This window comes from Neophocaena asiaeorientalis, unplaced genomic scaffold (assembly GCF_003031525.2).
Source record: "Neophocaena asiaeorientalis asiaeorientalis breed wild unplaced genomic scaffold, Neophocaena_asiaeorientalis_V1.1 scaffold299, whole genome shotgun sequence".
In the NCBI taxonomy this organism is placed as follows: domain Eukaryota; kingdom Metazoa; phylum Chordata; class Mammalia; order Artiodactyla; family Phocoenidae; genus Neophocaena; species Neophocaena asiaeorientalis.
The window spans coordinates 1,696,912-1,713,950 of NW_020172626.1; the positions used below are offsets into that span (position 1 = coordinate 1,696,912).

General features: G+C 42.6%; 1 protein-coding gene across 3 annotated transcripts in view; it reads left to right on the plus strand.

Moving 5' to 3' along the window:
- SULF1 (sulfatase 1) overlaps positions 1-11,101 on the plus strand; it is a 70,328-nt gene extending 59,227 nt beyond the window's left edge. Inside the window, exons 16-19 of one of the 3 annotated variants that reach the window (XM_024739011.1) lie at positions 156-298; positions 393-516; positions 2,360-2,393; positions 11,027-11,101. In XM_024739011.1, coding sequence (XP_024594779.1) covers positions 156-298; positions 393-516; positions 2,360-2,393; positions 11,027-11,057 — 332 coding nt within the window. In that variant the 3' untranslated portion in view covers positions 11,058-11,101. Of the gene's footprint in view, positions 1-155; positions 299-392; positions 517-2,359; positions 2,394-4,252; positions 4,323-10,000; positions 10,059-11,026 lie in introns of those variants that run through there. The other 2 variants (XM_024739010.1, XM_024739009.1) reach the window with 2 other exon arrangements.
- The last annotated feature ends 5,938 nt before the right edge of the window (positions 11,102-17,039 follow it).

Genomic DNA, 17,039 nt, shown 5'->3' on the forward strand with positions numbered 1-17,039 from the left:
GAGGGGGAGAAATGTAGTTGTTTTTAACGTCTACACGCACAGTACTGGCAAGAAAGAAAATGTGAACTTCGAAATGTAAAGATAGGGAACGCTGGAATGGCTGGGCTCCTGGGTTTTCTCATTCTTTTCGTTTTGTTTTTCTTTCTTACCGACAGTGGGCTCTTTCTGTGCTTGCACGAGTTCTAACAATAACACCTACTGGTGTTTGCGGACAGTTAATGAAACGCATAATTTTCTCTTCTGTGAGTTCGCCACTGGCTTTTTGGAGTATTTTGATATGAATACTGATCCTTATCAGGTAAGTCAATAAGTTTTCGTTTTATGAAGCTTATTGAAAATGGAATAAGCAGAACGTGAGCTTAAAGATACTGTCCTGGCCGCTTCATCCACAGCTCACAAATACCGTGCACACGATAGAACGGGGCGTTTTGAATCAGCTACACATGCAGCTGATGGAACTCAGGAGCTGTCAAGGGTATAAGCAGTGCAACCCAAGACCTAAGGGCCTAGAAGTTGGTAAGGAAAAAAAAAATTTTTTTGTCCCATAGTACCTGGAAAATTCTTTCTGCTGTCAAGTTTTCTGCCTTTGAAACATGTACTTGGGGATAGAAGATATAGAAACGTCTAGTTTGGGATCCTTACAGGGGAAACTTGCCAGGCAATTCCAAACATATTTTGTTCTCTAATTTAGCTCTGGTGCACTAATGAAAAATTTAATACCCCCGAAGATTTGGGGAGTGTTTCATTCCATCTCTCCCAAAGATCCATTCTCTTAGTAAACCTCAATTCCTGATGGAAGCATCCACTGGAAAACGGGATGAAAGTATTGGGGGTTTATTTGTTATGGATGTCAACAGTCATAAGATATACTCTAGGTCAACCAGGATATCCTATTTTTTTTTAAGAGAATTGGGATGGAAACACACAATGCCCTATTTCTGCTTCTCAGAGTTTGGAACTCCCCCAGTTGGATCCCTGCCCACGACACATTGAATTAGATTTCTTCTGCAAGTATTTCCCATCTGAAACTAGAGATGTTTGAACACAACGTGGTCTTGAGATCTGAAAGTATAAGAGGGCCTGTATGGAATCAGCCAGATGTTCCCTCCCTGGCCTGCAATGTTAAACTCATTTCTCCTTTGGCTCATGGAGATGCAGTTCTTTTCAGGGTCCGTCCCAGCACTTTCCTGGTTAATGAGAATACTTATTTTCTCATAATTCCTGTGGAAATGTAAATGTCAGATGTCCATAGGAGGAGGGAGAAAGAGCTGAGGCTGGCCAAGGGCACAGCATGCCAACCCCAAAAGGGTGAAGAGCTAGACCCAAAGGCAGTGGGGAGCAATTTGCAAAAACCCTCTGTTGGGCAGCTGAGTTTTCTCGGTGCCCTTAAGGGCCTGTGTCTCTGTGGGTCCCCTGCAGAACCAGCAGTAAAAGTAAGCAGCTCCCCTAGCCATGAGCTTTGATGGGGGACTCGGCGGTGGGGGGGGGGGCAGTGGCGCATCCTGAAATGATGAGCATCGTCACCTGTCATTTCCACCATTATAGGGTCCTCACGGCATTCAAGCTGTGAACCCCAGAGGAAATTCTAAATCCTGTGGGCGGTCCCATCTCAGCTGTCAGTCACCACCCCTCAGTTAAAACCTTATTGGAATTCATTGCCAGCCAGAAGAGTCCAGCCAGGTCTTTTGGTCACTGACTCCACTCAGCTTAAATCTTTTCAGATATCCTGCTTATCTGTTGACCTTTTCCTCAAATTTTACCCCCCAAAAAGCCCCCTAAGGCCTGGAAATTGAAACAAGTATTAGAGGCACTAGAAATATTACACCCAGATATTTCTGCCCTGAAGAACATAGCACTCCTACTGGTGATGACATAGCAGCTCCACTTAGTGAAACCTGATAGAGTCTCTAAGTGGTGAACGACACGCCAGGCGGACCTCTTGTTACCGTTACGCTTCAAGTAGTCCTGTCCACCTTCTAGACGCTTCCTGAGGGAGATGATTATTGGCCCTTTTTTCCAAGTGTTTTGTCTCAAATAACCAAAAGTTAACTATTCCTGAGACTTACATGGACTTCGGGAAGTACCGTTTTATCGCTTTAAAATGGGCTTTCCTATCTCACCCTCACCCATTTTTCATGTGAAGTCTGATACGTTTTATCTTAAACCTTTTTATTTATAGCTTTCCATCCTCATTTTGAACCTGTCTAATAGAAAAGCTCTGCTGGGCTCCAGCACTGTCTGTATTTCACATGATATATTTCTTTCTAGGGTTTAGATGTTGTGCATGGAACATGACACAGTGGGTGGTTTTATGAGTTGTAAAGCTAACATAAATTACTCTTATATTTTCCTATATCAGGAAATAAAGATGGAGGAAGCTATGACCTGCACAGGTATTCACACTTTTTTATTCTCCCCGGCAGCTTCTTTCCCAGTCATTGCATGATTCAGCCACTTTAACTCATTTCTGTTTCTCACCTTGTCGCACAGAGCGTAGCTTGGGGTGCATGCATGTTCTAACAGCTTTCTCCACCGTCTTGTGTCACTGGGGACAGATCTGTCATTTTGCTTTTAAATCAACTCATTGTCACGACAAGATGTCTCTCAGAGCATTCACTCAGTCCCGTGCTGATTGCTTGTTGGATGGCGCTTTTAAGCACGGAATGACGTGAAGAGGGAGAAAACAGAATGACCTTCGGGAGCCCTGGGGACAAGGGGGGAGAATTATTTTCCTGGTGGTGCCTACACGTTGATTTGGTGGAGAGGCTTCACAGAAATGAGGTAGAGATTTTATGAACTCTGAAGTCAAAATCATGAAAGGCGTCACGGGAATTTTAAGAGCACGCTAGAGCCAAAGTTGGGGCAAAGAGAAGGCGTTTCCTTGTTCACAGTCTTTAATTAACTTTGGTGGTGAAAGCAGCGGTGATGGGGCTCAGAAGCTTTGCCGGGTGGTGGTGAGTGAATAGGAAGTGTGGGAGTCGGGGTCAGGGTATCTGGAATCAAGTCTCGCAGAAAGGCCCCAGCACAGCCTGGAGACAATAGTGCCTGACACATGAAAGCTTGACAAACGGCCCTCAGCCCAGCCCTCTTATCCCCTCCAGCCCCCCATCCATCACGCTTACCTCCCTGTGCCCCGGGGTCGGGGAGGGGGACCCAGAATGCCTGGCGGCCGTGGCAGCCCTTGCACAGACACTTCTACTCCAAGCTTAGACTTCAAGCAGGTCTGTCAGAAACATGCCGTGTGGGGCAGGAGGGGTCTGTCCTTACCACTTTACTGAGGGGAAACTGAGGCACGGATGTGTCACTGCTTTAGCTCACGAATCCTCTTGGGAGAAACACTTTCATCAAAGGAACATGGACCTCACTGGTGTCACCCATCTTGATACTGTCTCAAAGAAATAGAATACTATCGCCTGTCCGGGGGCACCCTGTTGGCCCCCCTGCCCCTCCTCCAGCCTCCTGAGCTGTGGTCTCAGGTTCCTCCTTTCAGAGGGCAGTTCATTGGTCCCATGAGAAGCTGAATGATGGCGGGGAAGGTGTAAACAAACAAGACAGAGAAAGCTGGACTTTTGAGGATCCTTGATAACGGTCTCTCTATCTCTTCTTTTTCTCTCCCCTCTTGTCTTTCTCCTTTCCTTTCCTCCCTCTGCCTCCGCACCCACCCTGCGTACCCCGCACCAGCACACGTAAGACACAGCAGGACAGCCCCCTCTTACGCGGGTCTCCCCCAGGCTGTGGGCTGACGAGGTGACATCTCACACCCCAGGACTGATCTGCCTGCTTCCCGGGGGTCCCATTAAGACATTTCTGAAGTGGGGCATTTTCAGTGGACCTCACACTAGATACTAATTTAAGTTATTTTATGATGCGCTCAGTTCTATAGCTGCGGGATTTTCCGTCTGGCCCACTTTTATCTCTGTCATGACAGAGGGAAAAGGGTATTAACGGGTTATTTAAGACACAGGTCTGGTCAGAGTAAAGGACAGGATCTGGGACTCCCCCTACCCTGATCCCTGTCACCACCATCACTAAACGGGGCCAAATGCATCATTTCTGGGGTCGTTTGGGCAAACCCTTGGTAGCTTTAGTTGTTGAGGGCATGGCGTCCCTTCCCTGGTAATGTGGCCGGTGAAAGTGTGTGTGCAGGGTAACCTCGTGTTACCTGTTTTGTTTTGTTTTGTTTTCTTCTAAATTCCTTACCAGTGGACAAATCTAAGGATCCTTTTTAACTCAGAATGACTGGCGTTTTCAGACTCCACCATTTCATAATCCATGAGGCAAACTACCTTTCAGCTGCCATCCACATCGTAGGCAGGAAATGACGAAACAGGAGGGCATCGACCTGTCAGACCTGAGCTCTCACTGGACACCCAAAGGCAGTGCTTGATGTGCTCCCCCCGTCCACTGCATCCTGTTGGATTGAAAGGCAACAGATGTGGAAAGGCCGAAAAAACTGCCGTCCCAGTTTACCAGCCCACAGCCCTCCCGTGACGGCACCACTAATGGGTTTTTGGAAGCTTCGGTTCTTTAAGATTTTTATTTATTTATTTATTTTAGGAAACTAATTAAAATGCATTTTGAATCATGCAATTTGATTACAAAAGCCTTTGAGAAAAATGAGAACAATCACACCTGAAGAATTTGAAATTTGAAAATTCAAGAATATTTTAGAAAATGTACTTTGTACGAGACTGACTACAAAAGAGTTTGTAAACTGCCTTCAGTTTTGTGAATTTTCGAAAATTAATCCTTAGGCTTATTTAGAAGGTCTTTTAAAAGCCAGTCTGTTCCCTGTTCAATTTCCTTTTTTTTTTTTTTTTTGGCGTGGGAGGTCCATGGGGCAGGGCAGCTGAAACGCTTTGCTTATTCCCACTGGTCACTTTCCCGGTTAGGACAAGCTCAGAGTAGGGACACAGCTCAGTAAAGTGGCCCCCATTCTACTCAGGAAATAATTGCTGGCTTGAGTTGAAAGTAATAAGTTCTGTGTTGCAAAATAGAATCAGATCCACAGGTTGATGGGGCGTTTATTTTTCCCGTTGCCCGTGAAAGCAGATGCCGCTACCCTTTGATGAGCTGCTGGCGGTCACGGTCACTTCTTGGCAGCCTAAGGCCGGCATGGCTGCTTCCTGCCCCCTTTTGTCCCACATCCTGCAGGCCACGTCGTGCCCACCCTCAGCGACCATGCTTCTGTCCACATTGCTTTTGCTTGTTTGTCTCTTCCAAATGTAAAGTAGACTTTTTCTTTTTATTGAAGTATAGTTGGTTTACAATGCTGTGTTAGTTTCTGGTGTACAGCAAAGTGTTTCAGTTTTATGCACGTATATACATATATTCTTTTACAGATTCTTTTTCCGTATAGGTTATTACAGAATATTAAGTAGAGTCCCCTGTGCTACACAGTAGGCCCTGTTGATTATCTATTTTATATATAGTAGTGTGTTTCTGTTAATTCCATACTCCTAATTTATCCCTCCCCTCCGTCTTGCCAGTTTGGTAACCATAAGTTTGTTTTCTATGTCTGTCAGTCTGTTTCTGTTTTGTAAACAAGTTCATTTGTATCTTTTTTAGATTTCGCATATAAGTGATATCTTATGGTATTTGACTTTCTCTGTCTGACTCACTTCACTTAGTATGATAATCTCTAGGTCCATCCATGTTGCTGCAAATGGCATTATTTCATTCTTTTTTGTGGCTGAGTAGTATTCCGTTGTATATGTACCGTATCTTCTTTATCCATTCCTCTGTCGACGGACATTTAGGTTGCTTCCATGTCTTGGCTATTGTAAATAGTGTTGCTATGAACATGGGCGTGCATGTATTTTTTCAAATTAGAGTTTTCTCCAAATATATGCCCAGGAATGGGATCACTGGGTCCTTTAGTTTTTAAGGAACCACTTTTGCTTGTTTTGACTAATTTGCCCCTGTGGCCACAGTGCGTTCCTTGTAGACAGTTACGGGTGGCATAGCTGTGTGTCAGAGGCTGCAAAGTACTGTGGTTAGAGCACAGACACTGAAGCCAGCCTGCCTTGGGTTCAAATCCCAGCCTCACTAGTCAGAAGCTGAGAACAGAGCCTAACATATAGCAAGCCCCAATAATGATGGGTATTATTAGTCAGGTATAATATGGGGGCCCAAAACATTCACATGAAGAAAGCGGTATGTGAAAGGGGGTAATGAGTGATAAAAGAATGCTACTGTATTTTATAAGAAACACAAAAAGATATTCATCAACACCCACACCATCTCCATCATCACTCATTGGCAGCCCAGAGTTCAGCACACGAATGCATTTTCTGAACCATCCAAACCTCTTGAGATCAGAAAGGAAAAACACAGCCTTCACTGCCCTGCTCTGTGTTGTCCTAAGGAAGCTGCCCCCGGGTCTCTTCTCTCAGTCACATCTCAGGGCTCCGTTTTCTTTTCAAGCTGCCTTGCTAGCACTGTTGAGCTTTTCTGTTTAAGGCACTAGACCAAGAGATGGGTCAAAGCCAGGGTTTGGAGTTCAAGGGGCTGGAGGTGAGGTCGGCTTCCTAAGACGAAGAGGGGACCTGTGTCAGGGCTGTTAAAGGTGTGGGTCAGGACCAGGAGCCCTGGGTGCTGCTGTGCAGGTTGCACCCTGAAAAAGAAGTGTGCCGCGGAGGGACAGGTAGGCACTGAAATCCAGTTTCCATTATCCCCAGTGGATTAAGTCATTTGTTAAATGCTGCCGGTACACAGAGAGCAATTTCAGAATTGCTAAATCACACTACTGCAAAAACAAACCTGCTGTCTGGAGTTCAGTGTATTTTTCAATTGTTTCTCTTTTGATTAACAAAAAACAGTGCTACGTTCAAAGTTATCTGGGCTTGTTCTGTGCCCCGCCCTCTTTGATTATGGTTATGTTATTCATTTGAAATAAAGTAAGGTTGTTTATTTGTTTGTATTCCATTTTAGGTTTTTTCTATCTTCATCATTATTCATTTGATTTTGGTTTTTAGTATGTAATGCCTTCACCTAGCTCCAAAGTCAAAACTGCAAAAAGCATAATTTATTCAACTGCTCTTTTATGTATTATTCAGTTATTTTCATATTTTACAATTACAAATAGTACTGCAATAAAGGGCCTTGTGCAAGTGTAATTTCATGTTGTTGAGAATATCTTCAGAGTAAATTCCTAGTCATGAATTGGTGGGATTACTGTATCAACAGGTAAATGCATATGTGGATGTATTAAATATTGCCAAATTCTCTTCCATAAGGGTTACATTCCCATCATCGATGTATGACAGTGTTTGCTTTTGACAGCTGTCAGGCTTTTTAATTTTTTTCCAGTCAAATAAGAAAGAAAAAGGGTATGGCAGTGTGGTTTTAATTTGTATTGCTCTTATTATGAGCAGAGTCGCACATATTTTTGAAAGTTCAAAGGACATCTTTCCATCAGGCTAAGTATACTTATGGGTCTTTCAGGAGCTTTTAAAAGTATTTTCTTAAAGGTTTTGCACATTCTTATTAAGTTTATTTATAAGTACTTTATCTTCTTTGTTACTATTGTAAATAGGGTTTTCCTCCATCCTTAAAACCTCTACTTGATTATTGTTTGTGTATATGAGGGCTATTGGGTTCTGTATATTAACTTTACATCCTGCTACCTTTTAAATTTTTTTTTTTGAGTTAACTTTGTCATGGATTTTCTTGGATTTTCCAGATACACTACCATACATTTGCAAGTAGAGATAGCTTTGCTTCTTTTCCCACTTGTGTGTCTCTGATTTATCTAATTGGATAAACTAATGCTTTCAGTACAATGTGACCTTGTCCCTGTTCTTAATGAAAAGACTTTCAGGATTTTCCCATGAAGTGAGAAGCATGTTTAGGACTAAGATATTTACATTTTTATTATGTTAGGGAAATAGCCATCAATTCTTTTTTTAGTGTTTTTATCAATAATGAGTGTTGAATTTGTCAAAAGCCTTTTCAGCATCTATGGAGATATGCAGATCATTTTTCTCTTTAGATCTACTAATATGGTATATTGTATTAATAGACTTGCTAAGAATGAACCAACTTTCCATTGCAGTAGGTCATCATGTGTTATTTTCTTAATATAATATTGAATTCTCTTCACTAACATTTAGGATTTTTGCATCTTAATAAATGATTTCAGTCTGAAATTGTCTTTCTGTTTATGCTAGCATTCTCTTTTTAGGTATTATACTGGTTTCCTATTACTCTTATAACTACCCCAGTGCCTTAAAGCAACACAGATTTATTCTCTGACTTTTCTAGAAGTCAGAAGTCTGAAATGGGTTTTACTGGGCTAAAATCAAGGTATCAGCTGGTCTACGTTCTTTCTGGGGGCTCTAGGGAAGAATCCATTTCCTTGCTTTTTCCAGCTTCTAGAAGCTGCCTGCATTCCTTGTTCATGTCCCTTTCCTCCAGCTTCAAAGCTGAAAATGTAGCGTCTTCAAATCTCAATACCTACCTCTACCCCACCCCCGCCAACATACACATCCCTTTGCTTCCGAGGTCACATTTTCTCTGACTCTCCTGCCTCCCTTTTTTCTAAAAAGGACCTCTGGGATTACATCGGCGCCACCTGGCTGCTCCAGGATAACCGCCGCCCGCCGCGGTTCTTCGATCTTCTATGCTCTGGAACACATTGTAGAGCATTGAGATTCTCTTTTCCTTGAAGGTTTAGTAAAACTCTCCTGTGAAATCATAGAGACCTGGTGCTTCTTTGTAGTGTAATTCTTACAAGACTGATAGAAATTTCCTATAGTAGTTCTTATAAACTTATATAAAGGTTATAAACCTTTCTTTTCCTTCTTTGGAAATTGTTCTGTGTAAGCTTTCTATCTCTATTGGGTCAATTCCAATAAAATGTATTTTCCTAGACAATTATGTGTTTCATCTAGGTTTTCCAATCTGTTCACTTTAATGTCTGCAACATAGTTGCTTGCGTTTTAAATTTTGTATATTTCAATGATTATTTCTCCCTTGTCATTTTCTATTTTGTATATTTGAAATTTCTCCCCTTTTTCTTAATTAGGTAAGCTAATGACTATCTGTTTTAATCCTTTTTTTTAAAGAACCAGGATTTTGATTTATTAGTTAGATATGTCATTTTTTTCTGTTCTCTACCTCATTCATTTTGGTTTACTCCTGGATCTGATAAACGTGTTAAGTGCTCACCATCAATCCTTTTGCTGAAGTTTCCCCAGTGATTTCTTGGTTGAATGAAACTCATCCTCTAGGAGACTGCTCAAGATGAACTGATGTGTGCAGTATTCTCTGCACCCTTACATGTTTGAATCTGTTTTTCTGTAGCCTTGATACTTGAAGGAGAGCTTGACTGAATATATGATCCTTGGTTCCTACTTTAATTTCTGATTTAAGGTGACTTTTACATCCTTGGATGCTTGATTGAGAAGGTTCAATTTACCTAGCCTTGTTACGTTGTGGTTGTCTTCACTTTACTGTTTATTTTGGCAGGGGCATTTTCATAAGATGGTAGACTTTTTGTTCTTATTTTCTATTTTCTCTTCTAATAATATTGTTTATATTTAGACTGCTTCTATTAATTTCGTGGACTTCAAGTATTTACAAGATGTCTGGTTTAAGAAGATCCTTTTCTGTGTAACCAATTATACTTTCTTTTTACTTTTTTATTTTCTTATTATTGGGGGATGGGATTGTAAGAGGTTGCGTGTCCTCGAATCTCTTTGTTTCTCTCTTTTTCTTGCAGGACCTGAAATTTCCCCCCTTTGGCTTCCTTTTTCCTTGATTGCCAGTTTCCAAAGGCTGTTTCTTTCTTCCTTTGTCTCCTTTTCTCCCTGAAATGATGCCTTTCAAGACTGCCACCTCGATTCATGTGCCCTTCTAGGTCTTTTCCTCATTTGTCAGTACCGCGATTTACCAAGACTCTACAGTGTTTTATACTTCAGGTTAACATTCTTTCCAGCAATGGTTTCAAATCCATTTTTGACTTCATTCTCTCTTTCTTCTTTTCTCTTGTATGCAGTCTTCCCAGGGCTGGTGCCCAAAGTGTGACATACAGCTCTACTGGGACTTGGTATTAACTTTTTTTTCACTTACAGGTGATTTGAAGATTCTAGAATTCTCTATCTTCTGGTTATACTAAGGGTGTGGGTTTTGTATAGTTTTACTCACTCTTCCTGCTAATCTGTATTGCTTTGTGGGTAGTTCATTGCATTCTTGGGCGTACCTAGAGAAAAGCTGTTGTTTTCTGCAGAACTATAGTCATCTTAGTGATGTAGAAAAATCCGAGACAGAGAAAGCTGGTGTATTCTTTGCATGCTGTGAAAAACCACCCAATGATTGATTTATCTAAAGGATAGAACTTTTAGGGCAAAAAAGCAATCTAAGAAATAGATCCATTTACTGTGAAGACTTTAATTGCATTCAAATGTGTTTTTATACTGAGTGTCAGGGATATAAAATAAAAATATCTTACTAAGCGTTGCCTATTACATTAAATTACTTTGACTTTTTTTTTTTTTTTTTTTTTTTTTTTTTTGGGGGGGCGACATGTGGGATCTTCCCGGGCTGGGGCACGAACCCGCGAACCCTGCATCGGCAGGCGGACTCTCAACCACTGCGCCACCAGGGCATTCATCCAGCAGCCCTATAAGTAGTAAAGATTTTATCACACAACTATTCCCACATGTGGCAGATGAGGGACCAAGACTCAGAGAGACTCATTCACTTGACTTCCTGATTGCACAGGAGACTTGAGTAGAGCCAGGAGTAAAACATAAGCCCCCTGACCGGTAATACCAGTGTATTTCCAGTACCAGCCAAGCCTGGTCATAGAAGTTCTCACTCATTCGATTTTCTTTCCAAATTTCATTATCATTCAGTCACTTTTGTAACCTTTGGCCCCTCCTTGACAACAAATTACTAGGGAAACATACTTTTTAGTGTTTTATTTCAAATTGACTTGTACCGCAAAAACAATGTAAGTTATTTAGCCAGTAAGTAGGAAATATTTTCTCCACTAAGGATCCACCTTCATCTCTTTTCACAGAGGACAGTTATGGGACGGATGGGAAGGTTAGTCAGCCCAGTCTCACTGCAGACGTCAACTGGCAAGGCCTGGAGGATCTATACAGTGTGAATAGAAGCATCTACGAGGACAGACCAAACTATAGACTTAGTCTGGTTGACTGGTCTCATCACGTGAAGACTGCAGACAGAGTATTTGCACTGTTGAACAGTCACCATGAGCAAAATAAAGCGAATGAGACTCAAAGTGCTCGAAGTGATGGGTTCCTGGCTATGTCTGCTGAGCTTTCGGCACCCGCAGAGTCCGACGAAGACCCGAGGCATAGGGTTGGGGAAGCACCTCCTCTGACCTTGCTGGCTGACCTTCCCACCCTGCATTCCAACCGACCAACATCCAGCCCTGAGAGTGAACTTGAATGGAATAACGACATGCCCGAAGTTAATCGTTTGAATTCTGAACACTGGAGAAATCATAAAACTGACAAGTGGTTGGAGCATGAAGAGAGCAATCTTCTTGAAACTGATTTCAGCAGCGACGGCACGACGACGGAGCTGGTGCAGCCCGGGCCCAGGCACCAGAAGGGACTTCCCCAGGATGGTGCTCCAAGAGAAGATGCTTCTGAAGTTCGGCTGCTTCTTACCGCGCATCCTGATGTTGACTCCATTCATCGGGATCAAAGCGTCCGCCAATAGGAGCAGCCTATTTCCTCCTGCAGCCAAGACAGGATGTCAGACCAGGTGGAGAAGAGCCACAGGAGGCGGGACTTACAGAGCCCGGAAGGCGGTGCCTCCTTTCCAGTCTCCTCCGATTAGATGCCATGTTACCTTACCCTAAACACAGTATTTCTTTTTTTAACTTTTTCTTAGTAAACTAATAAAGGCAATCATGACAACCGACATTCCAAACTCCCCCGGGTCCTCCCCCGGGTACACCCGTGCAGCGGAAGTCAAGCGCGCGTGCGAGCGGTACACGCCCAGGGACTCTGTCCTAAGTCGCTGTTCGTCCAGAGTAGAAAGACAGTTGGATTTGTGGGGCTTTGATTGTTTGGGGGGTACTAAAACAGTATTATCTTTTGAAAGTTGTAGGGACATGAGTATATAAATGTTACCCAACCAAGATGGCTAGAATTGTGCCTTTCTGAGTTTCTGAAACTTGACATCATCGGTGAAATCTCAATCCATTTTCCACGGCCTGCGAAGTGTGGTTTTGATTCATTTTTAACCACTGGAATTTTTCAAAGCCCTCGTTTTTAGCTCAGTGATTTTGCACTTTGAGATCGGAATGCCGTGTCTATTTGGTTAGTCTTATTCTTTTTCCAGACTTGTCAGTCTCACTGCTTGCTCTCAGTGTGACAAAGGAAAATGGACCCCCAAGGGTGACACACAGTATGGATCACATATTGTTCATCATACGCTTTTGCCAGAAAATAATGCATGTGTTTTACCTCTACTTGCTAAAACTGATTAACAGAAAGGCATGGCTAAGGATGTTGGCAGTAAAAATAAATAAACAAAACAAAGATTGCCTGCTTACTCTGTGCCTAGCCTCAAAGTGTTCATCATATGCTTAAAATTGCTAAATTTTTATTATTTTCTTAACAGCATAAAAGGACTGAAGACTTTTTTTTCATCTTTGTTTTGTTTTCTTGACTTGGCTAATAAGCTTAAGTGTTAAGAAAATATATCTAGTTATGAATTTATATAAGGAACTCTTTCAGTAAAACAAACTCATGAATGTTTCATAATTTAAATGCACCGTATGTGTTGTGTGATTATTTTTAAGGCCTTCGCTAGGTTCTGATTTTTTAAAAGCATAATTCAAAACTGCTTTTGAAATTCTGTGTTCTTGAAAATATTCTTGTCATGTATTAGATGTTTAAATACCAGCAAAACGATTATTACCTCATTGAAAGTTACCAGTATCCTAGCCAACTTCCCAAGAAGTTTTCTTTTAGCTTAACAGTAATTTTTGTTTTATTTTTAGATGATTCAAACGCATAGGTAAATTATGTTTCCTTTACGTGTTTAGGGTGAACTCTTTTAAAGAAATTTAATATGTTATAGTTGAATCTTTTGATAACTTTAAGTCTTTATCATAGACTCTGTACATATGTTAAAATTAACTAGCTCTTTATCAGATGTGTGTGTCACCGGCTGAATGACAGATGAAACATATTTATGGTCATGAATGATGTGCTTTGTAAAAAGGTTTCAAGTTATTAGGAAGCATACTGTGTTTTTTAATCTTGTGTAATATTCTGTGATACTTTTATAGAACAATTCTGGCTTCAGGAAAGTCTAGAAGCACTATTTCTTGAAATAAAAGGTGTTTAAACTTTACCTGTTTCAGTGAAATGAACTTAACCAAGTTTGTGTTTTTTGTTTTTTGTTTTTTTTGCGTTACACGGGCCTCTCACTGTTGTGGCCTCTCCCGTTGCGGAGCACAGGCTCTGTACGCGCAGGCTCAGCGGCCATGGCTCACGGGCCCAGCCGCTTCGCGGCACATGGGATCTTCCCGGACAGGGGCACGAACCCGTGTCCCCTGCATCAGCAGGCGGACTCTCAACCACTGCGCCACCAAGGAAGCCCCCAACCAAGTTTTTTGGTATACTCATTCCTTGCAAGTAAACTGGAGTCCTGATCTCAATGTACCAATACATGATTAAACATTAGCCTTACTTGTAAAATTGATCCAAAGTCAGTGTGTTATAGAACACTCTCAGATTAATGATTTCCACATGGATTTGCCTCACTGCTGTCCGGTGGGATGTGGCAGAGGCAACCTGAGGGCCGCTTCCCGGGCAGGCATCTGGGCAGCTGCACTGGGCCAGCGCTGGGTTAATTTCTCTACTGTTGCCGTCTTGAAATACTCAATCGTTTTTTTTTGCGGTACGCGGGCCTCTCGCTGTTGGGGCCCCTCCCGTTGCGGAGCACAGGCTCCGGACGCGCAGGCTCAGTGGCCATGGCTCACGGGCCCAGCCGCTCCGCGGCATGTGGGATCTTCCCAGACCAGGGAACGAACCTGTGTCCCCTGCATCGGCAGGCGGACTCTCAACCACTGCGCCACCAGGGAAGCCCTACTCAATCGTTTTTGAACAAGGGGCCCCATGTTTCCATTTTTCACTGAACCTGCAAATCATGTAGCCAGTCCTGGGCAGCAAAAATGTAGTTTTTCAAAAGCAAGAGGACAGGACCCCCGGCCCCCTCCGAAGGAAGTTTGGGTTCTTTGGGGGCCAGGAATTTGGGTGGAGACCTCGCCACCTTCCAAAACCTCAAGTGTTCTGATTGACAAATTCCATGCACTTCCTTCTGCTCCAGATCTCCTGAGGAGCTTTGTCCCCTTCAGAGAGAGACGCTAACAGTCTGTGAAATGTCCAGAGCTCAGAAGGTTAATAATAAAGGAAAAAAGCAAAGGACTTTGGGATCACCAGTTCCATCCTTGGATAATTAAGGAAACCATCTGTATTAGTTTGGTAGGGCTGCCATAACAGAATACCACAGACTGGGTGGCTTAAACAACAGAAATTTATTTTCTCAGTTATGGAGACCGGAAGTCCAAGGCCAAGCTCTCAGCAGGTTTGGTTTCTCGAGAGGCCTCTCTCCTTGGCCGGCAGAGGGCCACTTTCTCCTGTGTCCTCACATGGCCTTTTTCTCTGTGCATACCCATCTCGGGGGTCTCTTCGGATAAAAACACTAGTCATATAGGTCGGATCAGGGCTCTACCCTTAGGACCTCGTTTAACTTTACCTCTTTAAAGGTCCTCTCTCCAGATGTAGTCACACAGGGGGATTAGGGCTTCAATATATGAATTTTGAGGGGACACAGTTCAGTCCATAACACCACAGTTTCATCGAGAGAAGAATCCCAGATAATAGTGTTGTCCAAAGACACATCACTGTGCCTCCCTCCTTGTTCCTTTCCTATAAAATGTGAAATGCTGCCAAATGCTGCTATCCTGGAGGGAATTCCATTGTAGTTCAATAACTATTCCTGGAGTAGCTACTCTGTGTAAAGGGTACGAGAGAGACTATTTCAGATCTCGAAGGGCCCTTAGAGATTGGCTGGCCACTGGGTCTCATTTGATCCCCGAGGAAGCTGATGCCCAGAAGGGCTGAGCTGATTCCCATCTGTGCATTCCCCACAGATTTAGAAGAGAAAGAGATTTAGCAGAGGTGAGGGCCAGTCCTCTCCACTTTCTCCATTCCAAGACCCAGGGGCGCACGTGTGCACACACACACACGCACACACACACACACCCCAAATTAGTGAAAAGAGAGGCCACAGTGGGACCGCATTTGGTAACGAATAGTGGAAAGAACAATGGACATGAAATTAGACAAGACTAACTTCACTGCACACTCTAGTTTTTCCTATCTGTGTGAGCTTGGAAAAGTTACATAACCTCTCAAACACAGCTTCTTTGACTATAAAATAAGAGGTTTGAATGAAGGATGGCAAATGCATAGCATATGTGCTGCTTTTCCCAAAATGTGCCCAGGGAAGACAGTGCCAATTCTTCGGGACAATTCTCCATTAAGCCAGAGCATTTGTATCCTTAGAATCCTCAATGCAGCCAGCTACTATCAACACTGCTGAACTGGCGTTGGCATGCAAGACAAAACCTATTTGCCATATGCAAATGAGATCATCTCTGAGGCTCCTCCCAGCCTTCTTTTTTTAAAAAAAATCCTGGAAATTCCCTGGTAGTCCAGTGGTTAGGACTCAATGCTTTCACTGCTGTGGCTCAGATTCAATCCCTGGTTGGGGAACTAAGATACCACCACCACCAAAAAAAAAAAACAACAAAATTCTTGTGATGGTAGCATCTGCAGGGAATTTTGGTTAAGAGAGAAGGAATGAATACTTCACACTTTCACACTCCTACCCCAAGCCAGACATACCTACACATGTTGACCTTCTAAAAAAGATTTTTAAATGCTTCTTTTTTAGGATTTGCTTTAGAGCTGATTTGATCTCAGATATAAGAAGGTCCTCAATTCCCCTAAATTAGTCTAGTTCTGCTTGAGATTTTCAAAATTTATTTTAATAGAAAAGAAAGATTTTTGATGGATAATTAAAATACCTAAGGAAGTTAATACCTCAGTATGGTCCACCACCCTGGTTCATTAAGGCCTCATGACTTCCTTTTTTTTTGTTTTTAATCAACTCAAATGAAAAATTTCTTTTTTCATAGAATAAAAAAACTATTTTTTTACAAAAATAAAAAATTATTTTTAAAATTTTTTGTAAATGTTACAAAGTTAACACACACGATTGAATTTTCTAATCTTCAAATCCTCCGGTATTTTATCATCTTCACGAAAGTGGCTTTCAGTGTTCCTTTCCCTTATATTAACAACAGCGACCTGTTCTGGCAGGAATTCTTCTTTGGGTTTGTGCCCTCCCTTGAAGGGGCAGGGTGGGTAATGTTAGAAAAAGCCTCTTCCCTGACTTTCCCCCTCTCCCCCTCCCTGCTTCCCTGTTTCCCCACCCCTCCCTACTTCTTCGCCACTTTTCTTTCTGTTTAACCCCATGCCTCCCTCCCTCACTCCCTCCCTCCTTTATACCCTAGTGTTTATTAGGCCTCTGTGACTTCCTATAGAGGCTGCAGCAAAAGCTGTAAGAGCTGCCTAAGCCCCTTTCCCACCTCCTGCCCCTCCATCTCTAACACATCCATACTCACTGCCATGGCTCAGATCTCAGCCTTCTGATCAGAAATCTCCAGTGATTTTTGTCCCCTCTAGAAGCTTCCTCCTTCCATCCACCCACTTGTTCCACTCTCCACCAACCTCTCACTACCAGCTTCCCCTGGATAAGTAGCACCTTCCCAGGTCTAAATTTTTCTCTAATTTTTCATTTACCCTCCTGGGCCATAACCCCATTCCCCACCTTAATCTCATCCATCTTTCATTCCCCTGCCTTTTCAAATTTTACCTTTTCCTTCCATGTAAACTTTCCTGGACATAATATCTTGTTCATTTTACACTCTCCCCCAGGTAAGAAAACACTGCTGTTGTACCAAGTCTGGGGCCAAG